Here is a 19,071-nt window from a genome sequence, read left to right on the forward strand (position 1 = left end):
AAATTAACGCTGGCTCAGTGACCCAGGGCCACGGGGTGCCGGTGTCGGGGAACCACCTAACCACTGATGCTGGCGCACTACAAATTTCTATGTCAGGAAAATTTGTCAGCTGCGGTAAATGGCCCGAAAGGGCATTTTCAGTTTCAGCCCAAAAACGTATCAACGGGCCAACTCGACCTAATCTGGATGTTTTGATGAGGCAAGGAAAAACCGCAACCCGCACGCTCTTTAGGGGTTAGCCTCATGTCGTGAGCTTCATCAGTGACATTGGGACCACAGAATGGCGGCGTGGAACACGGAAAGTCAGGAAAGGTTAAGCTTCATCTCCAGATTCATTCATTCATCTTCCGTACTGCTTGATCCTCACGAGGGTCGCGGGGGGTGCTGGAGCCCATCCCAGCCGTCACCGGGCAGTAGGCGGGGGACACCCTGAATCGGTCGCCAGCCAATCGCAGGGCACACATAGACGAACAACCATCCACGCTCACACTCACACCTAGGGACAATTTAGAGTGTTCAATCAGCCTGCCATGCATATTTTTGGAATGTGGGAGGAAACCGGAGCACCCGGAGAAAACCCACCCAGGCCCAGGGAGAACATGCAAACTCCACACAGGGAGGCCGGAGCTGGAATCGAACCCGGTACCTCTGCACTGTGAAGCCGACGTGCTAACCACTGGACTACCGGGCCGCCTTCATCTCCAGATTATGATGTCCAATAATGCACAGATAACAACTGTGTGTTTACGAGAACTTGATTCATCATAGAAGTTATAAAATGCTCACCAGAGTCAAGACATTTTATCTCACTGTGTTGTGACTGTTGTAACACTTATCGTTCTAAATTGGGGAGGCCAGGCCCCCTCCCCGCTGTCGACAAAACAATTTTTTGGTCATGAAAGACCGCTGCTAGGCCCGGGCATCCTTTGCCTGTCATGCGCCGATGCTTTGATATTTTGTCAAGTTATCAAAAACCTATTTTTCAGTATTATGTATCTGACAACCACATTCGACGTGCATGCAGGCCATGAAAATTAGTGAGTGGACCTCTTGTACAGTTAGACCTAAGCTTATAAAATACATACAGAAATCATAGTCATCAAGTTTACAAAAAAAAAGTTCACCGCAGCCAAAGAAAAAGCAAATTACACCTGAATAAAATTCAACTTAAGTCTTGCATGGTTAGAACCATAGATTTTTTGGGGGGAGTGGTGACTTTAGAGGTGTATTTTTTGAAATTGGACAACATCAAGGGGATTTAAAATCACAACAAAATGCAGCTGTTTTGTACGAAAGCATGTCTGCTCTTTTTTGGTTTCATTTCCATGATAAGTATTCTGGCAACATCTGATGATGGACAGATAGATGTGAGCTGGATGGATGGAGAGATTGGCGGGGTTTGGCTGACTGGATAAATGACAATGAACAGTATTTCACCCCCTAATCATCTTAAATATGGGCTTTCCTCTTAACTGTGTTGTCAAGTGTGCTAGTGCCATTTAGAAATGATTGTCTTTACTTATTAATGTGCAGAAGTAATGCTGAATCAATATTTAAATAGTCAGTGTAACACACTGCAAGATGAATAAATAATGCATTCATTCTGGACCTCTTTGATGGATTTCCTTAATTAGACAGGTCAAGCGGGCTCACTTTAAATTTGTGTCACAGTTGAGAAAGATTTTGGTTTGTTTCTCAGCAGTATTATGCAAAAGATGCCATTTCCACTTCATGTATACTGTAGTGGTGCAAATTCACCAGCAGGTAAGGATTGAGGAATCCTGATTTGGACAAACATTTGATCTCTTTTATTTCTGTGATAGACATTTTCAAAAAAAAATCATTGCTAATGGACAGTTGTGACATTTGCAACATCAGTTGGCCTACTTTGATGATTGACAGTGACGACATTTTTTTTTGCATCACGTTTCAGATTTTACTTTTTTTTCAATGTTATTCTGTGATGATGCAGTTATATTTTCTTCGTTCTGCCTCTGACATCATCGACAGCAACATTTTCTCATTTTATTTTGTGATGGACACGTGGAATTTTCTCATTCTCTATTTTAGTGATGACATACTGTACATTTTCTTGTTTTATTTCTGTTTACTTTCTTCCCCCTGTCATAGACATCTTCAGTTTAACGAAGATGATTTCATTTCTGGTGCATTTATGATATTGTACTGTTTTTTTAAACTTGAACTGAGGAGTGTTTTAAAATTCACTTTACCTTTATAGACTGATATAAATAATTCTCAAGCCTCTCATATCACCCTTTTTCTGTTCTGGAATAACTCATTTGACTGCTTGAAGAAATAATGTTCATTCCTTCAAGTAAAATAGTAAATGCCTGAGTATGATATTATTGAGTGAAAAACATTGATACAATGTACTTAAATTATGATATGGAATTGGCATTATTGGCCCAAATTGTGACACCCAAAAATGCCTTTCATGTATGCTTCCTGGATAACATGGCTTTGGTTATCAGGATGGGAGATTTGTGTGTCGTGGAACCGGAAGGAGGGGTGCTTACTCTTACAGTACCAGTATACAGACCCCCACCTACTGAGTATCCTCCATCCCTCAGTGCAGGGAGGAAAACTCAGCAGATGGCGGAATCTTTTCTGAGGGCATTTCAGTCCCCTTCTGACTGTTCCATTGACTGGCATACAACAATTAGCGCTCCTTAGCCCGTCGACATGCTTGAGTGAATAGTACGCGATGGGCATTGGCTTAAAGGTGGCTCACAGTAAGCTAATTACCGTCAGTCTTCAGTGTGGGTTATGCTGTGTCATCTCCATGGCAACCCAGCTTGAGCTAGCGGAGATCCGCGGATGTAAATGTAGGTGTCAACTTTTCAACTTGTATTTTTTTTAAATAGGAAAACTAGAGGACAGTGTGCATATGGGTCTTTCAGTGTGTTTTACTAAGAAAATACAATAAAAGGTTGACGTAGGCTTTGCGCTGCCAAGTAATCCAGAGGAATAGACGGACATGGACTGGTGAAATACTTGAGTCAGGAGAGCAGCCCTTGACAAAGATAATGAATCAGTTCAGTTGGGAAATCAGTTTGTTGTTATAGGAAATAACGGAAATAGCAATTATTGTGATCTCTGAGCGAGTGTGTGTTCCCACCACCCCAAAAGTTTAGACTGGACTGAGATCGCTTATAGATGCCATGAAAAGGTGACAAAGGACTACTTTTGTCAAAATAGTTAACTGCGCAGCCAGAACAGACTCCTTGTCTTACTGTACAGGCAATGTTTTACACAGCATTGTAGCATTCTTTTAAGTGGAAAATAAGTCAACATGGGTAATTACACTAAAGGCAAATAACACAATAGCTTAAATAACTAATTTCAGTGTATGGTCTTGACTTCTATTGATAAGCCTGGTTGAAATTGCTATTAATGTGGGCTCAAAAAGATGGACCCAAGTTCATTTTTGATGTGTGCTTACAAATTTTTTCCCCGCTTGTACTCTAGATGAAAACCCCCCAAAGACTAATGCATTAATTCACACAAGAGAGTAAATCTGAAATGAGTGCACTGAACAACATGGGTCATAGATGAATTGGGTGGCTGTTTTGTTTCCAAACTGCAGTAATTGACTTCAGCCATCCCGATCTATGTTGCCATCTAGTGGTGATTGTAACCAAAACACCATGACATCATGTCTGCAGCGAATGATGAAGCCAAGTCGTTCACGTACATATAATGAGTGCGGTAACGGTGATTAGTGACAGGCGAATGGCTTTTTACAAGTCTTGTGTAAAGTTACGACACTTTCCCATGATATTAACAGAGGAAGGGTCTCGCATCAGTGCGGGAGTGGGAGAGGAGTAAATAGTGGTGCACTGTCAAGGTTTGGGCTTTCTAAAAACGCGCGTGTGTGTGGGGTTGGGGGGGGGGGGGGAATAAATAACTTAAGAGAACGCACGACACAACAGGACGAATTTTGGAGTCAAAACTCACGAGTTCCAGTGCCTTAGTGCAACACAAATGAGTGAGTGGTGAAATGAATGCCCCAAAACTTATTATGGCAAAATTCTTAAACCACCCCAATGACTAAGGTGGTGAAACGAATTACCGTACTGTAACTTGTTACACGAACTGAAAAGCAGTGGTACCAAAACACACACAAGGGATTGAGACTAAAAAACACAACCCCCCCCCCCACACACACACAGCAAAGCCAGCTCCAGGTGCTGACTAAACACGCAACACAGGACAAACCCCCCTCTTCGCAGAGGATATGGAAAGCCGTACTGTGCAGTCTATTTCTGTGGGTAGTACTGTTTTACATGTTACTGCACTGTTCATCTTCAAGCATCCATTGCTTAAAGCGTTTATACACAGCCACATCAAGAGTAATCATTGCCGATGTTAGCATTATGCTGGCCGACTGAACGTTTAGCTATATGGATGTTAGAAATGTGTCACTCTGTGTTTTCTTTGACAGTCAACGTAAACAGAGTGGGAATAAACAATAAGAATAAACAAAGACTTGCAAGTCAAAGCAAAACATAAATAAAAATCATACGAATGATGGCTCACTATTCACTCCTATTTCAGGTGCTTACTTTTTTACCCCCACTCAGTAAATTCAGCATGAGTGGGGATATTTGTGTTTAGAAACTCTACATGAGCCACATACTTGGATCTGCACTAATTCACAGGAGCAAATTTTGGCGATGACATGCCGCCTTAACCAGGTACAATCCAATCCAACAGCAACAGGTTAACTTCAGCAAGGTGCAAAGTGTCCTGCAAACTTGGAGAAGAGCATGTCACAGCTGATGTACGACACTTTTGACCTCTTGAATTGTTTTTCTTTTTTTGTGGAGGTTGGTTCGGGCACGTTTGATTTAACAGCTTTGTGGAAGTCTTCTGGCAGGCTGGTTCACTTTGATGGTCTTGTACGAGACAACAGCGCCGCTTAGTGGTGATTGGAGGCACATCTCTAGAAAACACAAGTTGTAGTTGAGCCAGATTTCAAGATATAAATGCTCAGGATTTAGGAAATATTTTGTAACGCACACAAATAAAATTTCATCTCAAATTTTAGATCGGTGTGCAGCATAGTTCAAAACTTCAGAACAGAGCTGAAAGGTCTGTTATCATAAAATATTAATCAGTTCTCTCAACCCGTCGGATGATTGTAATTGTTCGTCCAGCGACCAACATTTCACGAGAACTTTCATTATTGTTTGAGTGAAATGAATCTATTTCATTTTTGACATGACGGAAGATGTGAGCTGCATATTGCCTGAAAAAAAAATATTTGGGAATATTTGTTTATCCATCGGCGGCCCGGTAGTCCAGTGGTTAGCACGTCGGCTTCACAGTGCAGAGGTACCGGGTTCGAGTCCAGCTGCGGCCTCCCTGTGTGGAGTTTGCATGTTCTCCCCGGGCCTACGTGGGTTTTCTCCGGGTGCTCCGGTTTCCTCCCACATTCCAAAAACATGCATGGCAGGCTGATTGAACGCTCTAAATTGTCCCTAGGTGTGAGTGTGAGCGTGGATGGTTGTTTGTCTCTGTGTGCCCTGTGATTGGCTGGCAACTGATTCAGGGTGTCCCCCGCCTACTGCCCGGAGACGGCTGGGATAGGCTCCAGCACCCCCCGCGACCCTAGTGAGGATCAAGCGGTTCGGAAGATGAATGAATGAATGAATGAATGTTTATCCATCGATTTTTCTATGTATTCTTTTTGTATTTATTTCATTCAATCCCATTTTATTTTATATATGCAATATTTATACAATATAGAATTGTATAGTGCTGTACCTTTATGATTTGAATTATGTTATGTTTTGTATTATGTTTTTCTTTTTTAGTCATGGTGTCAAGTGTGTACTAAATCAGCCTCACCAAGAGAGTGCCTTTCATCTCGACCCAGATTTTGCCCAGTCGTCTGTTTGAGTCTTGACCTCACCAGGTTTGAACGCCCTGTTGATGAAGAAAATGTTGCATCATGAAAGCCTTCACTCAACACAAAATGGCTTCCCGCTAATCTCACCGCAGTCCGTCGCCGTCCTATCCGCAATCTTGTCCTGCAGGTGCTTGCCGATTATGGCCTCAGCCCTCCTCCCGTTGGTGAGGATGTCAGGCAGGGCCATGATCTCACTCTTTCTCAGGTTGCTCTTCACGGCCGAGGTGGCAGTGGAGCGAGCCACCGAAGGGAGGAGCTGCTGGGACTTCTGGTCAGAGAAATCCAACTCTGGGCTTTGAGCTGTTCGAGGCCTGAACAGAGGATTTTATATGATGTAAAACCAAATTTTTTATGGGTTGTATAAGTTTGAAGTGAGCGCAGAGCAGAAAAAAGCAAGAAGGTAAAAGAATGGGACTGTATACTGTGTCTTTTGGTAAATTCTGAATAATAATGTACAGGTTGTTGTTTAATTGCACTTAAAAAATGTTTGATTGTTAGCGTGAACATTTTTGGATCAGACAGTGGTTGATGTCTTCATGATACTTTGGGACACGTTAAGGTCAGATTTTGATCTACGCTGTCATAATGTCATTACAGTTTAGACTTAAGCACAAGGTGAAAAAAAAGCATGTTGTGTGTGGATGCTCGCACCCACATGTTGATAGTACTCAAGGCCGCCATCTACAGGACTGGCATCTGGCACATCCTGCTATCTTTGCATCACTTTAGGATCTTTTGGCCTTGGCCTTGTGTTAAGTGTCACCTGTGTTTGGTCAGGACAAAGTACACCTGCTGCACCAGCAACTCAGCCGCTCCGGGTTTACAGTGGATGGTCCCGTAGACCAACTTCTCAGTCAGGTGCAGACGCAACTTCTGCAGTGTCTGGCAGCATAGAAAAAGATGCTCTGATTGGTACATTTGAAATTAGAGTGATGACATCACACACAGATATAAGAAGGACCTTTATGGCATTGTCTCCCTTCATAAAGGGACCAGTCAACTGAAAACAGATTTAAACACATTATGAAAGTAACTGCAATTAAATGATGCCATAATCTGGTTACTTCCAGCTATTGTTCTTGCTTTTACCCGGCGTATCTTGTTCCAGTTGTCCTGCTTGGCAGAGAACGACGCTCCCTTGCTATATGAATGCATTTCAAAATCCCTGGGATAATAACGGGAAAACATTTCAGCCACATGGTAGCCACTGGAAAAGTCCCTGGGGAGAAAATAGAGTATGTGTTAACACCCTGACAATGGTAGAGTGATTCATGGATTTGATCTTCAATCCATCCATCCATCCATTTTCTGATGCACCTCTCCTCACAAGGGTCACAGTGCATGTTGGAACCCATAGCAGCCTTCTTAAGGCTGTAGGCGGGGGACACCCTGAACTGGTTGCCAGCCAATCGCAGGGCACACATATACGAATAACCATCCACGCTCCCACTCACACCTGGGGACAATTTAGAATGTTCCATTAACCTGCCATGCATCTTTTTATGATGTGGGAGGAAACCGGAGCACATGGAGAAAACCCATGCAGGGTACAATGGCTGTTTGTCTATGTGAACCATCGTTAGGATATGCACCTCGGATAATGGATGGATGGAACATGTAAAATGTCAACTTATGTTTACAAGCACGTTTTGACAAAATTGACTTTTTTTCCCAAAAATTTCCCCTCATTTTAATAACCAACTCACAATTATTTTAACAACCAATTAATCTGTTGATTACTTTGTCAATTAAAGGATTTAAGAATTTAAAACGTGGTTAGTTTTATTGCATCTTTTGGTCATAACAATACATGATGAGTGACACAACAATGTTAACTCAGGTTTACCAAAATGTCTGGACAAAAAGGATGTTTTTCGTAAGAATTGTTTGAATGAATACTACTGATACTACTAATAATGACATTTATACTATGAACATGTATATTTATTTTTAAATGCCATTTGACGATTTATTACCTGCGTGCGTTCATTGGTTGGACGGTCAATTCGAGGCCTTGCAGCCATCTTGTGACGTCCCTCGGCAGTCCCGTCATAGTTTTTTCACCCAAGCCACTTTCTCAATCTCTTTCCTGGCCTGAAGACACATACCGCACAAATGGAGTTTGTCTGTTTTGTTTGGAGCTGTCCTGGTTTCCAACTCGTCGTCTTCGTCCCCCTTTGTCACACGGGGGTGGCTTTGGCTATAGTTAAAACTAGCTCGTGTGACGTTGCAAGTCTTTGTTGATAGTACGTACTGTATCTCCATGGCAAAGCTGTTTCTTTCTCGTGGTCTCCCGGTGGAAGAACGACATAAACTGCAGTAGCGATTTGCTGCCCCACGGTGGTCGCATTGAAAATACAGTACTACAATGCAAGGCAGCTTTTTAGAACACACTTGATTCACAAAACAACTCAATGTGCATCACACAGCTAAGACGCAGCGACTAAAAAAGACTCTTCCAAAATTGCCATTAGAACCCATAATGGCATAATTTAAACCAGGCATGTCCAGCTACGGGCCTGTTTGGCCACTTTACGGCCTGTTTTACAGCCCCTTGGAGAGCTGGAAAACAGGCCGGACAGCGGCCCTTGACGACCGACTTTGGACACCCCTGATTTAAACACATGAATAGAACACATTGAAAACATGTTCAAAATAAAGTTGAGCAAAAAGTTTTTTTGTTTTTAATTACCCCCCCCCAAAAAAAATGTTGGTAAAACCTTAATTAAATGTATGGGGGGGGGGGGGATTTTTAATCTGGATTTAAAAGCATTTAAATTGAGGGCTGACTTCACTTCTTTTTTGCGGTTTATTCCATTTACAGAAATGACAGAAAGGACAGAGCCGACTCTTCCTACTCAGGAAACTGAGGTCTTTTGGGGTTCAGGGGTCACTCCTTAAGACGTTCTATAACTCGGTGGTGGCCTCGGCCATCTATTATGGCATTGTCTGCTGGTCAGGCAGCATCTCGGCCCGGGACAGAAAGAGACTGGAGCGACTGGTCAGGAAGGCCAGTTCTGTCCTGGGTTGCTCCATTGACACTCTGGAGGAGGTGGGCAACAGAAGGATGCTAACTAAGCTAAAAGCTATGATGGCCAGTCCCTCCCACCCCCTCCAGCCCACCCTGACAGCACTTGGTAGCTCCTTCAGCCAGAGACTGTTACACCCGCGCTGCAAGAAGGAGAGATACCGACGCTCGTTCCTACCGACTGCTGTCAGGCTGATGAATAAAAAATAATCATAATAATAATAATAATAATTAAATGATGTGAAGGTAAATTGTAAATAGTACTGCGATTTATCCATTTGTGTTCATATTGTATTTAATTGAAAGATGTTTGTTGTTGTTTTTTTTCTCTTCTTCTTTCTACATACATTCTTGCTGCTGGAGGCTGTAAATTTCCCCATTGTGGGACAAATAAAGGATATCTTATCTTATCTTATCTTATCTTACATGCAACAGAACAACTACATCCAACTTCAACATGATTACTTTGAACTCTGAGCTCCACTATTTTTAAGACTTTTAAGAAAAGCTGTTTTTGAACTGTGACGAGGTCGGAACCCTGAATGGAACTGATCAAAAAGTCCGTTTGAGTTCAAAAATAAAAACCATTTCCTCGACAATCTTGGTTAAGAAGGAAACATTTAAAACAGATCTATAATTTGCCAACAAGGACACATCCAGCATTTTGTTTTGTTTTGTTTTTTTAAAGTGGCTTGACCGCTGCTACTTCCAGAGAGTACGAAGCTTGTCTTTGGGGAAAATAGCATAAAAAGAAATAAATAGATCAATGCATAAATAGCATTCTATTGTGTTTTTAACAGTTTACAATGCAGAAATAGACACAATAAAGTACAATAAAAGTGCATCTTCTGATAAATGTTTTTTCAAAGACGATCCATTTACCTACCAGTCATCCATGTGAACGTTCATAATGTAGGATTGTAATGGCTCGCTCCCATGCATGTTTTGTCAAAAAGGCAGCTAACAAAAGGTTTACTTGGGTTGGGCAGGCACTCCAGAGACTACTACTTGTATACAAGCTGTTAAAAAGTTGTTTTTGCCAGGCAGACATTGTCACTGGTACTGCAGGAAACTTCTGATTCGACTCGGCAGGGGGAGATGACAAAGGAGGTGCAGTCGGTCTTGTCCGACGCACGTCCTGATGCACTGGCGGCACAGCTGACTTAACAGCCGTGGCATAGCTACAAGAAGGGGAAAAGAGACACATTACGGAAGGCATTTAATTACGGTAATAAAAGAGACAAGCACAACTTTACCTTCATAGAGAAGCAAGAAGCCTTCTGTCAAGCTGCTTGGTGGGGCCACCTCCACTGGTCGCCGACACTCACTGTCCCGGGCATTGATGTCGGCGCCAAAGTCAAGCAGCAGCTTCACCATCGTCGTGCAGTCTTTCTCTGCCGCTGCATGCAAAGGCGAGTCCAGGGATTTGCCTTTTTGAACGTTAGCGCCTGAAAGTGAAACACAAATTACATTGTGTATGGTTAACCCCCACAGAAACCACTTATAAACGCCTATTGTAATACTGTACTTTGAACTAAATATACCTCTACCTGTGAACCCAAAGCAATTTAACATTTCAAGTTTATCTTACATTACCCAGCAAAATAAATGGTTTACAGATTTCTTCACATTTGAAGACGCTATAACATGGGTGTCAAATTTATTGTCGTGAGCCAATTTGTATTTTCCCTTGGAGGGCCGTTATGATTTCATAAGAATGATTCTGAAATTTTTAAGCCATATAAATGTTTTATCACCTCCACATATTACTACACAGCACACAACACATTGCTGGATAACTGGTTTTGAAATCAGAAGTCGAGAATAATGGCTTATTCACACATTGTTTACGATAATGTAATAAGGGGCTTGGTAACGGAAAATTATTTTATTATGCATTACATATGACAATTTGAAATTTTGGTTCAGACTTTAGCAAGCATTGTGGAAGTTGACATTTGCTTTGGTGTGCCACAAAAAAAATACGTGGCAGGCCAGATCTAGCCCCCGCCATCTTGTGGCATATTTAGGTAATGATTAACATTTTAGGGGGAGGGCAGAGTTAATTGTAGATTTTTGCTTTTCACAGTAGCGTTCGTCGCACTGTACTTCCGTGACAGAACTTACTTTTGTCCTACTAGCCAAAGCTTTGACACCATCTTGTCTTATGGTATTGCAGAAACAGCCCAAACGTGGAGATTTCGGGAATAGGCTCCATACAAAACACGCCACAAATAGGTGAATTTGTGAATAGCAAACCGCAGATCGGCTGTCGCTCACTGGATTTGAGATTTTTCAACCTCTAAGAATGTCTTGGAAATCATTTTGTGTCAGCCTCAAGACAATTGCACTTGGATGATATCTAAACACCACCACTGTTCACACTGACCAGATGTGGCTCGTAAATGCTAAGCGTTAGTGGTACGAAATGCTCATAGATTGCATTTTGAACCTTGTCGACACGAAGAAAAGAAGCAAAATCACAGAATTAAAAGAAAGATGTCATAGCATTGTAAAAATACAATGACGCATTCAAGAAAACTGGCGCATCTGTCACGTCCCGTGTTTGCCAGCAGGTGGCGGGCTTTCTGCCCGCCGCTTGCACACCTGTCACCCATTTGTGAGTGATTACTCTGCCTTTATTTGGACGCTCTGGCAGTCTACTCACTGCCGGAGTATTCCACGCCGTGCCAAAATTCTCTCTCCCAATTCCTATTTGTATTATTCATTGCCTCTTAGCCTTGTGGCTGTTATTGCGCGTCGTTGTTCCTCTTGCGAATTAAATTTATATAATTGTCTAATCAGACCCTCCTTGCTATTTTTTCCGCAAGCGTTTTCTGTTGTTCTCTTTATTTTATCCCTGGTCCTTATTTTGACCAGCACTTTTTGTTATTCTCCCTGTCGGGTAATTTTGTGTTCGTATTAAAGACTCCTTTTGTTCTCTGACAAAACCTTTTTCTGTGTCTGCTATTTCGGGGATCCACTTTCAGTTATTTTGTTGTGCATGAACCAATTATTCCATCGCTTCGGGCACAACGTGACAGCATCAGAAAGCGGAAATAGATAAGTTCATTCACTGTGTGGATATATAATTTTGCAACTTTTTCTGACACGTTGAAATTACAGATGTAAGTGCAATGATGATACATTCATTGAATGCTGAGAAATTATGAAATCAGGCTTTAATTCGTCCCCTAATGACAAACTGACCAACCAAAATGATGGACCATTTAGTCAGGTACAGCAAACATGAAATCATAGACAGAAAAGCAACGACATCATGGCATCATTATAAAACAAAGAAACAACAACGCTGCTTTCGAGAATGCTGGGAAATCCTAAAAGTCTCCCCAGCAATAAACCTACCTTCCCGAAGGAGCTTCCTGGCACATTCCAGCTCCTGGCAGACACAAGCGGTGTAGAGCGGCGTGCCCAAGTGAGGGATGTCCATGTCTACGTCCGTACCCCACGTCAGCAGAACCTCCATACAACCAAAATGACCTTGACAGGGAGCAGATGGGGCATTTTAAATGACATTTTTTTCTCTAAAATATATCACTGTTTTATTCTGAAAATAGCACCCCCCACCCTGGCCCCCTCCTTGAAATATACTAGTTCATTTCTACAAATTATCAAGATTTTCCATAAAAGGATATCAGCAGATGGGGTACAGTGGAACACCCTGAACTGGTTGCCAGCCAGTAGTAGGACACACATACACGAAAAACCATTCACGCTCACAATCACACCTCGGGACAATTTTGAGTGTTCCATTAACAGGTTATGCATTTTTTTTGGAATGTGAGAGGAAACTGGAGTACCGAGAGAAAACCCACGCAGGCACTGGGAGAACATGCAAAATCTACACAGGAAGGTCTTCAAACCTTCTCAAGAACATGACTTTTTGTCACTCAAAAATGTGTTCTTTTATCCAAAATGTGCAATTAAAAAAAAACCCGAAAATTATTTTTCCCTTAAAAACAGAACTTTTTTCTATTTATCTATAGGACACATTTCTATAAAATACATGATTTATTTTTGAGGAGAATTTACAAATTTGTCTTTAATTTTCTTTGAGGGGGAATCAAGATTTTTTTTTTTTGGGGGGGGGGCTCCAAAATAACCTACTGTATTTCTATCAAAAATATCGAGTTTCTATTCAAGAGAATATCTGACTTTTTTTCAGAAAATATCTCAAAAAAACGTTTCCCCCTCAAAAACATGCAACTTTTTAAAACTGGAAAACAAAGTTTTGTTTCTTGGAACTATATTATATTTATTTGTAAATAGAGGTGTCAATTTATCACGTTAATTGCGAATAATTAATTACAGTAATATTTAGCGCATTATGTTTTTTAATCGTGTTAATCTAACGTTTTATCCCTAACTATTGTTTCTGTAGGTTGGTTGCCTTTTTCAAATATTCCTTTTTATGTGGCTTCCTGTGTTTGAATAGTTGAGGGTGGGTAAACAACTGTCAGTCACAGCCTGAAGCGGACATTGATTGGCTGTCATTATGTTTGGGCTTGTTTAGCATCAGCTGATTGGCTCCCATTGGAGTTGGGCGGGCAGTAAGCAGTGGTGAGGAGAGGAGAAGTGAAAATGGAGGAGCACGTGAAAGTTCTCGGCACAATGAATGGGAAATTTACTTTTCAAAAACGCTGTGACGACACAATTGATAAAGGTAGAGTGTCGTGCCTAATTTGTAAGGAGTTTTCTGACCACCAAAGCAGCTCAAGTTTAGCCTCCCACATTAATGCAAAGCACCTAACCGAGTGCATCCGCAGCTAACGTTAGCACCGAAAGCGTTAGCAATATAGAGAGCTAAAGCAAAGTTCTTCGCCAAACTAAACTCGAGGAGAGTACCCTGCGTAAGAGGCATGAAGTCAGCATAGTTGCTCAGTGTCCTCAGTAGCCTACCAGAAGTGGTTGATTTTTATTTCAGCACTTTATTTTCTCATGATGAACATTGTTTTTTCTGAAGTGCTACCTTAGAGCACTGTGATTTAAGGGTCTCTTATTTATTTTCTATTATCCGAAGCATGTTCAGTGTTTAGTACTTGTATTGCTGAGCAAAATGTTCTTACTGTTTTTGATATGTTTGCACTTTCTATGGACCTGATGTTCTATTTTTATTTTGTAATGATTTGGAGATTTACAAAAACAAACAAAACGGTGATATTCACCCTGATGGTCAAAACTAAAGGTTGCAGGCAGGATTTGGGACTAGTCTCAACTACAGCAGTAAGTGAATGGCTAGTACTGCATCTGTTCAAGTCTGTTTAAACAAACAAACAATGAAAGACTTTATCATGCCACTTTTTTTGTCTTTTGATCTGCCTCAATAATGTAATGAATTAAAAATGAAAATAGGGGTTTTCTCAGCACTTTTTAGATTAGATTAAAATATAGATTAATTAGATCAATTAATTACAGATCACAATTAATTAGTCTCATCATTTTTTAATCGCGTGACAGCACAATTTTTAAAACAGACTACTTTTTTCTCAAAATGTACATGTGTTTGGAAACTATGAGGCCTTTTTTTCCCTCCGAAATACAGAGCAAAGTCTACTGACCTTTGCTTGTGGCCTCGTGGATGGGGGATGGCTGGTGTGGCAGACTCTGAGCTCTGGCGCCGTTTTCCAGCAGAACTTCGGTGCACGCTACACTGCCCACTGTGCAGGCGTTCCATAGTGGCGTGGCGCCGTCAACCGTCGAGGCGTTGACCTGCGAACAACCCGTTGGTGTTACCGCTGGAAAAGAAGATGTGAGCATTTTTTGAAAAAGTCACCGACGTCAGCGCCGGCATCGACGAGGGCTCTAGCGCAGGGTGCATGGTCTCCAAGGCAGGCTTCGTGGAGAGGAGTCACCTGGTCGATAGTCACGCTGTTCACATCATGACCCTGAGCAACCACAAACACGCACACACACACCCTTTGAATCAAAGCACGTATTTTACATTCGAAAAGGCAAACCACTAAAACAAAAAGGTAAAAGTCCAAAGAGCTGTCTAGTCAAGTCAACAGTATTTATAGAGCACTTTCAAACAGCCATCGCTGCATACAAAGTGCTGTACATCGAGCAATTTAACATGCACAATAAACAGTAAGACAAATCGGTAATAAAGGCGGTAGAAAGCACCAAACAGTAAAACCAAGAACAAATCTAAGTGATGCTGAGTCGAATGCCAAAGAATACAAGTGAGTTTTGAGGAGGGCTTTGAAGATGGGCAGCGAGGAGGCTTGCTGAATGTTCAGTGGGAGGTCATTCCAAAGAGAGGGACCAGCAACAGAAAAGGCTCGATCCCCTCTGAGCCTCAGTTTAGTTCTTGGTACTTCTAACAAAGTCAAGGTCCACAGACCTGAGGCGCCGGGCAGGTGTGCAGGGGCGGATGAGCTCAGAGAGGTAAGGTGGCGCGAGATTATTCAGCGATTTGAAAACAAATAAGAGGATCTTGAAAATAACTCGTAAAACGTATGGGGAGCCAGTGAAGGGATGCCAGAGTAGGAGTTATGTGCTCCCTCTTACGAGTACCAGTCAAGAGGCGAGCAGCGGCATTCTGGACCAGCTGAAGGCGCTTAATGGAGGACTGGCTGACTCCAAAGTAAAGGGCATTGCAGTAATGTGCCGGGATGTGACAAAGGCATTAATTACTGTCTCAAAGTGTTCATGTGACATTATGAACGATGATGAATAGCATTCACTTATTCGAACATGCAGATGCACTGACACTCAAGATGGTGCAGGACCTTCTGAGTATTCTAGCAACGTATTCACCTCAATTTCTGGGAAGGTTTGTCTTGTTTTTTTCATGGAAGATTTCTTAGGCGTGGTCATGTCAGAAATGGAAATGAGGAAAAATTTGTAGTGCAAAAACATGACTGCCCACTCATTTCAAACCTGGAACTAAACAGCAATTTCCTAACTGTCACACAAATGGAATTAGCTCACTTTAATTCTCAGTTCCTCAATTGAAAGTGTGTATCCTTGGTCCATGCCAAACGCCTTTCATAGTTGAGATACTTTTTGAGTATTAGTACTTTTTAGGTAGTCGTTCATACAAATAAATGTCAATAAAGATGAAATCCCTCTTTACCTGCACAATGAGGGTTCTGAGGGCGAGGAGGCGACCTTGACTGGCAGCATCATGGAGCGGCGAGCGGTCTGTCCAGGATCCTGTGGGTGGCAAAGATGCATTTGTTCATCAGATCGTTGGTCCGTTCATTCGATGATTCATTCGTCAACCGTGAACGTTCCTGCTGAGAATATTTTACAACACACGAGCTGTTTGGTACACCGGCTAATGGCGCTACGCTACATCGCACAGGTAATAGTGCTAAAAACGATAACAAGGTTAATTGCGAAGGTGAAGTGTGTCACATTAGTACACAATTTGAGGTGTTTACTACGCTCAGCTGGAACAGTCAATATGCAATTATGCTTCCTTTATATAGGAAAATAACAAAGCATAAGTGATATAAATGTCAACATGCCCGCGTACATTCAGGAGACATTTTATTAGGTACACCCAACGTGTTTCCAGAGAGTGGCACAAAACATTTAGAAGGACATTCATCATTCATACAACCCTTAAATTGAATCGATGAGCTGCCTGTTTCACATTTGTCATCATTTTTGTTGGTATTTAATAATTTAACTTTTTTTTAAAAATTGCTTCTCTTTCCCTTTACTTTACAACATATAACTTTTTTTCTGGGACATTTTAGAATTATTCCTCTTCAAAATACAAGTGTTTCTTTCAGTCAGGAAATGCCTACTACAAGAACATCTAAACTTTAATCATAGGCACGGGTAGTGGTGACTAGTGTGTGCTGGCTACCACTGAACAATAGTGTGGATGTGAATTCTTAACACAGCAACGGCATTATCTCATGTTATTTTTACGTCCCATCTCTAAAATAGATGTCTTCAATAGAGTTGTACTGTTTATAGGTCATATTAATGGTGGAAAATGTTTTGAAATAAATAGAAAATTTCTCTATATAACTTTAATATAATATAATATTTTTAAATTATCTCACAGTCTAACTTCAAAATAATAATTTATTCATTCATCTTCCGTACCGCTTGATCCTCACTAGGGTCGTGGGGGTGCTGGAGCCTATCACAGCTGTCTTCAGGCAGTAGGCTGGGGACACCCCGAAATGGTAGCCAGCCAATCGCAGGGCGCACAGAGGCAAACAACCATGCACACCCTCACTCACACCTAGGGACAATTTTGAGTGATCAATCAGCCTGCCACGCATGTTTTTGGAATGTGGGAGGAAACCAGAGTACCCGGAGAAACCCCACGCAGGCCCGGGGAGAACATGCAAACTCCACACAGGGAGGCCGGAGCTGGAATTGAACGCGGTACCTCTGTACTCTGAAGTCGACGTGCTAACCACTGGACTACCGGGTCCATACCATTTTTTATGAAAAATTTTAGACAAAAATATTTGTCTTGCTGCATCATGCTACACTACATATTGCTTTTCAATTTGAAAATATGCAAACAAATTCTTGACAGTAAAGGACCTTTTAAATATTATTTTTTGGTCATATACCACTTTTCCTCCCTCCAAATAGATTACTTGATAATGTAATGTTTTCCCAATACATATATAACTTTTTTTCTTGAAAAATATATAACGTCTTTATTGAAAATGTGCTCATGTCTCTCGAAGAATGTTGTTGTGGTGTTGCCTTCGAGTGGGAGAGGGGCGTCACTGCCATGGCTGGGTATGGAAACTAGGCCAGTGTGAGTGTGTGCACGCACGAGTGTTTTTATGCGCACGTGTGTGCACGCGTGTGCGTGTGTGAGTGTGAGCTGACTGTGTTCTATTAATATATGAGAAAAAAGGAGCTGCCAGCCTTGGAGTGTCTTGCCCCAGTAATGAATGTGCAGTTGACATAAAGATGATTAGAGCACAGTTTGGGATCACTCGTCATTTCTAAATGTGAAGATAATGAAATGAGGAGAATGGCAAATGAAACAGAATTAGTCTGGTTAGTACAGCTGCTTGATGGCCGCGTTATTGAGACGTGTCGCCACCATGCGCAGAGGTTCAGAGGTTTCCAAGGTATCCGTTTGTAACTCACCGCGTTGCTGAGCGTAGTCGTAAAATTCGGCGGAGATCCTGGCCGCCTCCTTGCGGTTGCCGCGGACGATGTAAAAGTAGGTGAGCAGGTTGAGGGAGATCTTGACGAAGAGTTTGAAGCAGAAGAGCGCCAAGATGCTGAGGTAGACGTTGGACAATTGGACCGCAAAAGGCTTGTTGTCACCGGTGGCGGGACTCCCGGCCAGCTGCTGTGCGGCGTCGGACATTTCCTCGGCTTCTGTGGCGGTGAAGGCGGGACACGCCGAGAGAGGCGGAAAAAAACTGAATGGAAAAAAATCCCTGCAGCTGCTGCCGGGACTGAGTGTGACTACAGCGGTGTTATTCTGGGGAGGGAGTGAAAGCAGGGGATTGGGAATAACATTTTCTGTGCTATTATTAAATGATGTATACAACAACACTAATTATACACACTTCAAACTGTTGGGTCAATTTTGTAATTCGAGTGTTGTCTTAAAAGTGTTGGGTCAGAAATTGGGTCATGAAACCATCAATTGGGTAAGAGATGCCCCATCCTCCATTTAAAACAAAATTGATTGATTTCATAACCCAACTATTCGTATCGGGACTCGGGTTTGATTTTGATCGACAACAACAATTATATTTTCCGACCCAATAGTGTACCTGTAGTATCGCACGATTGGGTCAGAAAAGATCCAGTAATTATCCCTAGCACTGCCATCCATTATCTCAACCACTGATCCCCAGAAGGGTGGGAGCAGAGTTAGGCAGGAGGCAGGGCACACTGAACTTGTTGCCAGCCAATTGCAGGGCACACATAGACAAACAACCACATCTCTCTCTCAAGAGAGATCGAGATAGATATTGATAGATTAAGAGGTTGTTTGGATCCAGACCACTATTGCACTAATTTTTTTTTTCTTTTTGGTAAACCGAGATGATACCGACTAGGATCCACCCTATGAAAAAGGAGATGACATGATCACAGTAACTAACTCAGTTGTTTGTTAAAGTGTCACAAAATT

The 19,071-nt window shown here is 41.9% G+C and overlaps 2 protein-coding genes across 2 annotated transcripts; both read right to left on the bottom strand.

The window, feature by feature from the left end:
- Window positions 1-4,283: 4,283 nt before the first annotated feature.
- On the bottom strand, window positions 4,284-8,621 carry spata4 (spermatogenesis associated 4). Its single transcript, XM_052065119.1, has 6 exons — window positions 7,912-8,621; window positions 7,025-7,154; window positions 6,699-6,817; window positions 6,023-6,246; window positions 5,875-5,952; window positions 4,284-4,966 (listed from the first exon to the last, which is right to left on the bottom strand). The coding sequence occupies exons 1-6, from the start codon at window positions 7,986-7,988 to the stop codon at window positions 4,872-4,874; spliced, it is 723 nt and encodes a 240-aa protein (XP_051921079.1). The 5' UTR covers window positions 7,989-8,621; the 3' UTR covers window positions 4,284-4,871.
- A 1,005-nt stretch (window positions 8,622-9,626) lies between these two features.
- On the bottom strand, window positions 9,627-18,426 carry asb5a (ankyrin repeat and SOCS box containing 5a). Its single transcript, XM_052064933.1, has 7 exons — window positions 18,069-18,426; window positions 16,063-16,142; window positions 14,762-14,869; window positions 14,543-14,693; window positions 12,330-12,464; window positions 10,220-10,411; window positions 9,627-10,144 (listed from the first exon to the last, which is right to left on the bottom strand). The coding sequence occupies exons 1-7, from the start codon at window positions 18,292-18,294 to the stop codon at window positions 10,017-10,019; spliced, it is 1,020 nt and encodes a 339-aa protein (XP_051920893.1). The 5' UTR covers window positions 18,295-18,426; the 3' UTR covers window positions 9,627-10,016.
- Window positions 18,427-19,071: the final 645 nt, after the last annotated feature.

The sequence above is a fragment of the Hippocampus zosterae genome, chromosome 1, assembly GCF_025434085.1.
Source record: "Hippocampus zosterae strain Florida chromosome 1, ASM2543408v3, whole genome shotgun sequence".
In the NCBI taxonomy this organism is placed as follows: domain Eukaryota; kingdom Metazoa; phylum Chordata; class Actinopteri; order Syngnathiformes; family Syngnathidae; genus Hippocampus; species Hippocampus zosterae.

Bases quoted from the DNA above. Each gene is read 5' to 3' on its own strand.
- spata4 (XM_052065119.1), bottom strand. From the start codon at position 7,988: ATGACGGGACTGCCGAGGGACGTCACAAGATGGCTGCAAGGCCTCGAA. The intron at 6,818-7,024 runs GTAAAAGCAAGA...CTATGCTGCCAG, and splicing joins ACTGGAACAAGATACGCCGG to ACACTGCAGAAGTTGCGTCT. The intron at 5,953-6,022 runs GTGAGATTAGCG...CTTCATCAACAG, and splicing joins TAGGACGGCGACGGACTGCG to GGCGTTCAAACCTGGTGAGG.
- asb5a (XM_052064933.1), bottom strand. From the start codon at position 18,294: ATGTCCGACGCCGCACAGCAGCTGGCCGGGAGTCCCGCCACCGGTGAC. The intron at 16,143-18,068 runs GTGAGTTACAAA...TGCCACCCACAG, and splicing joins CGACTACGCTCAGCAACGCG to GATCCTGGACAGACCGCTCG. The intron at 14,870-16,062 runs GTAAAGAGGGAT...GTGGTTGCTCAG, and splicing joins TCAGAACCCTCATTGTGCAG to GGTCATGATGTGAACAGCGT.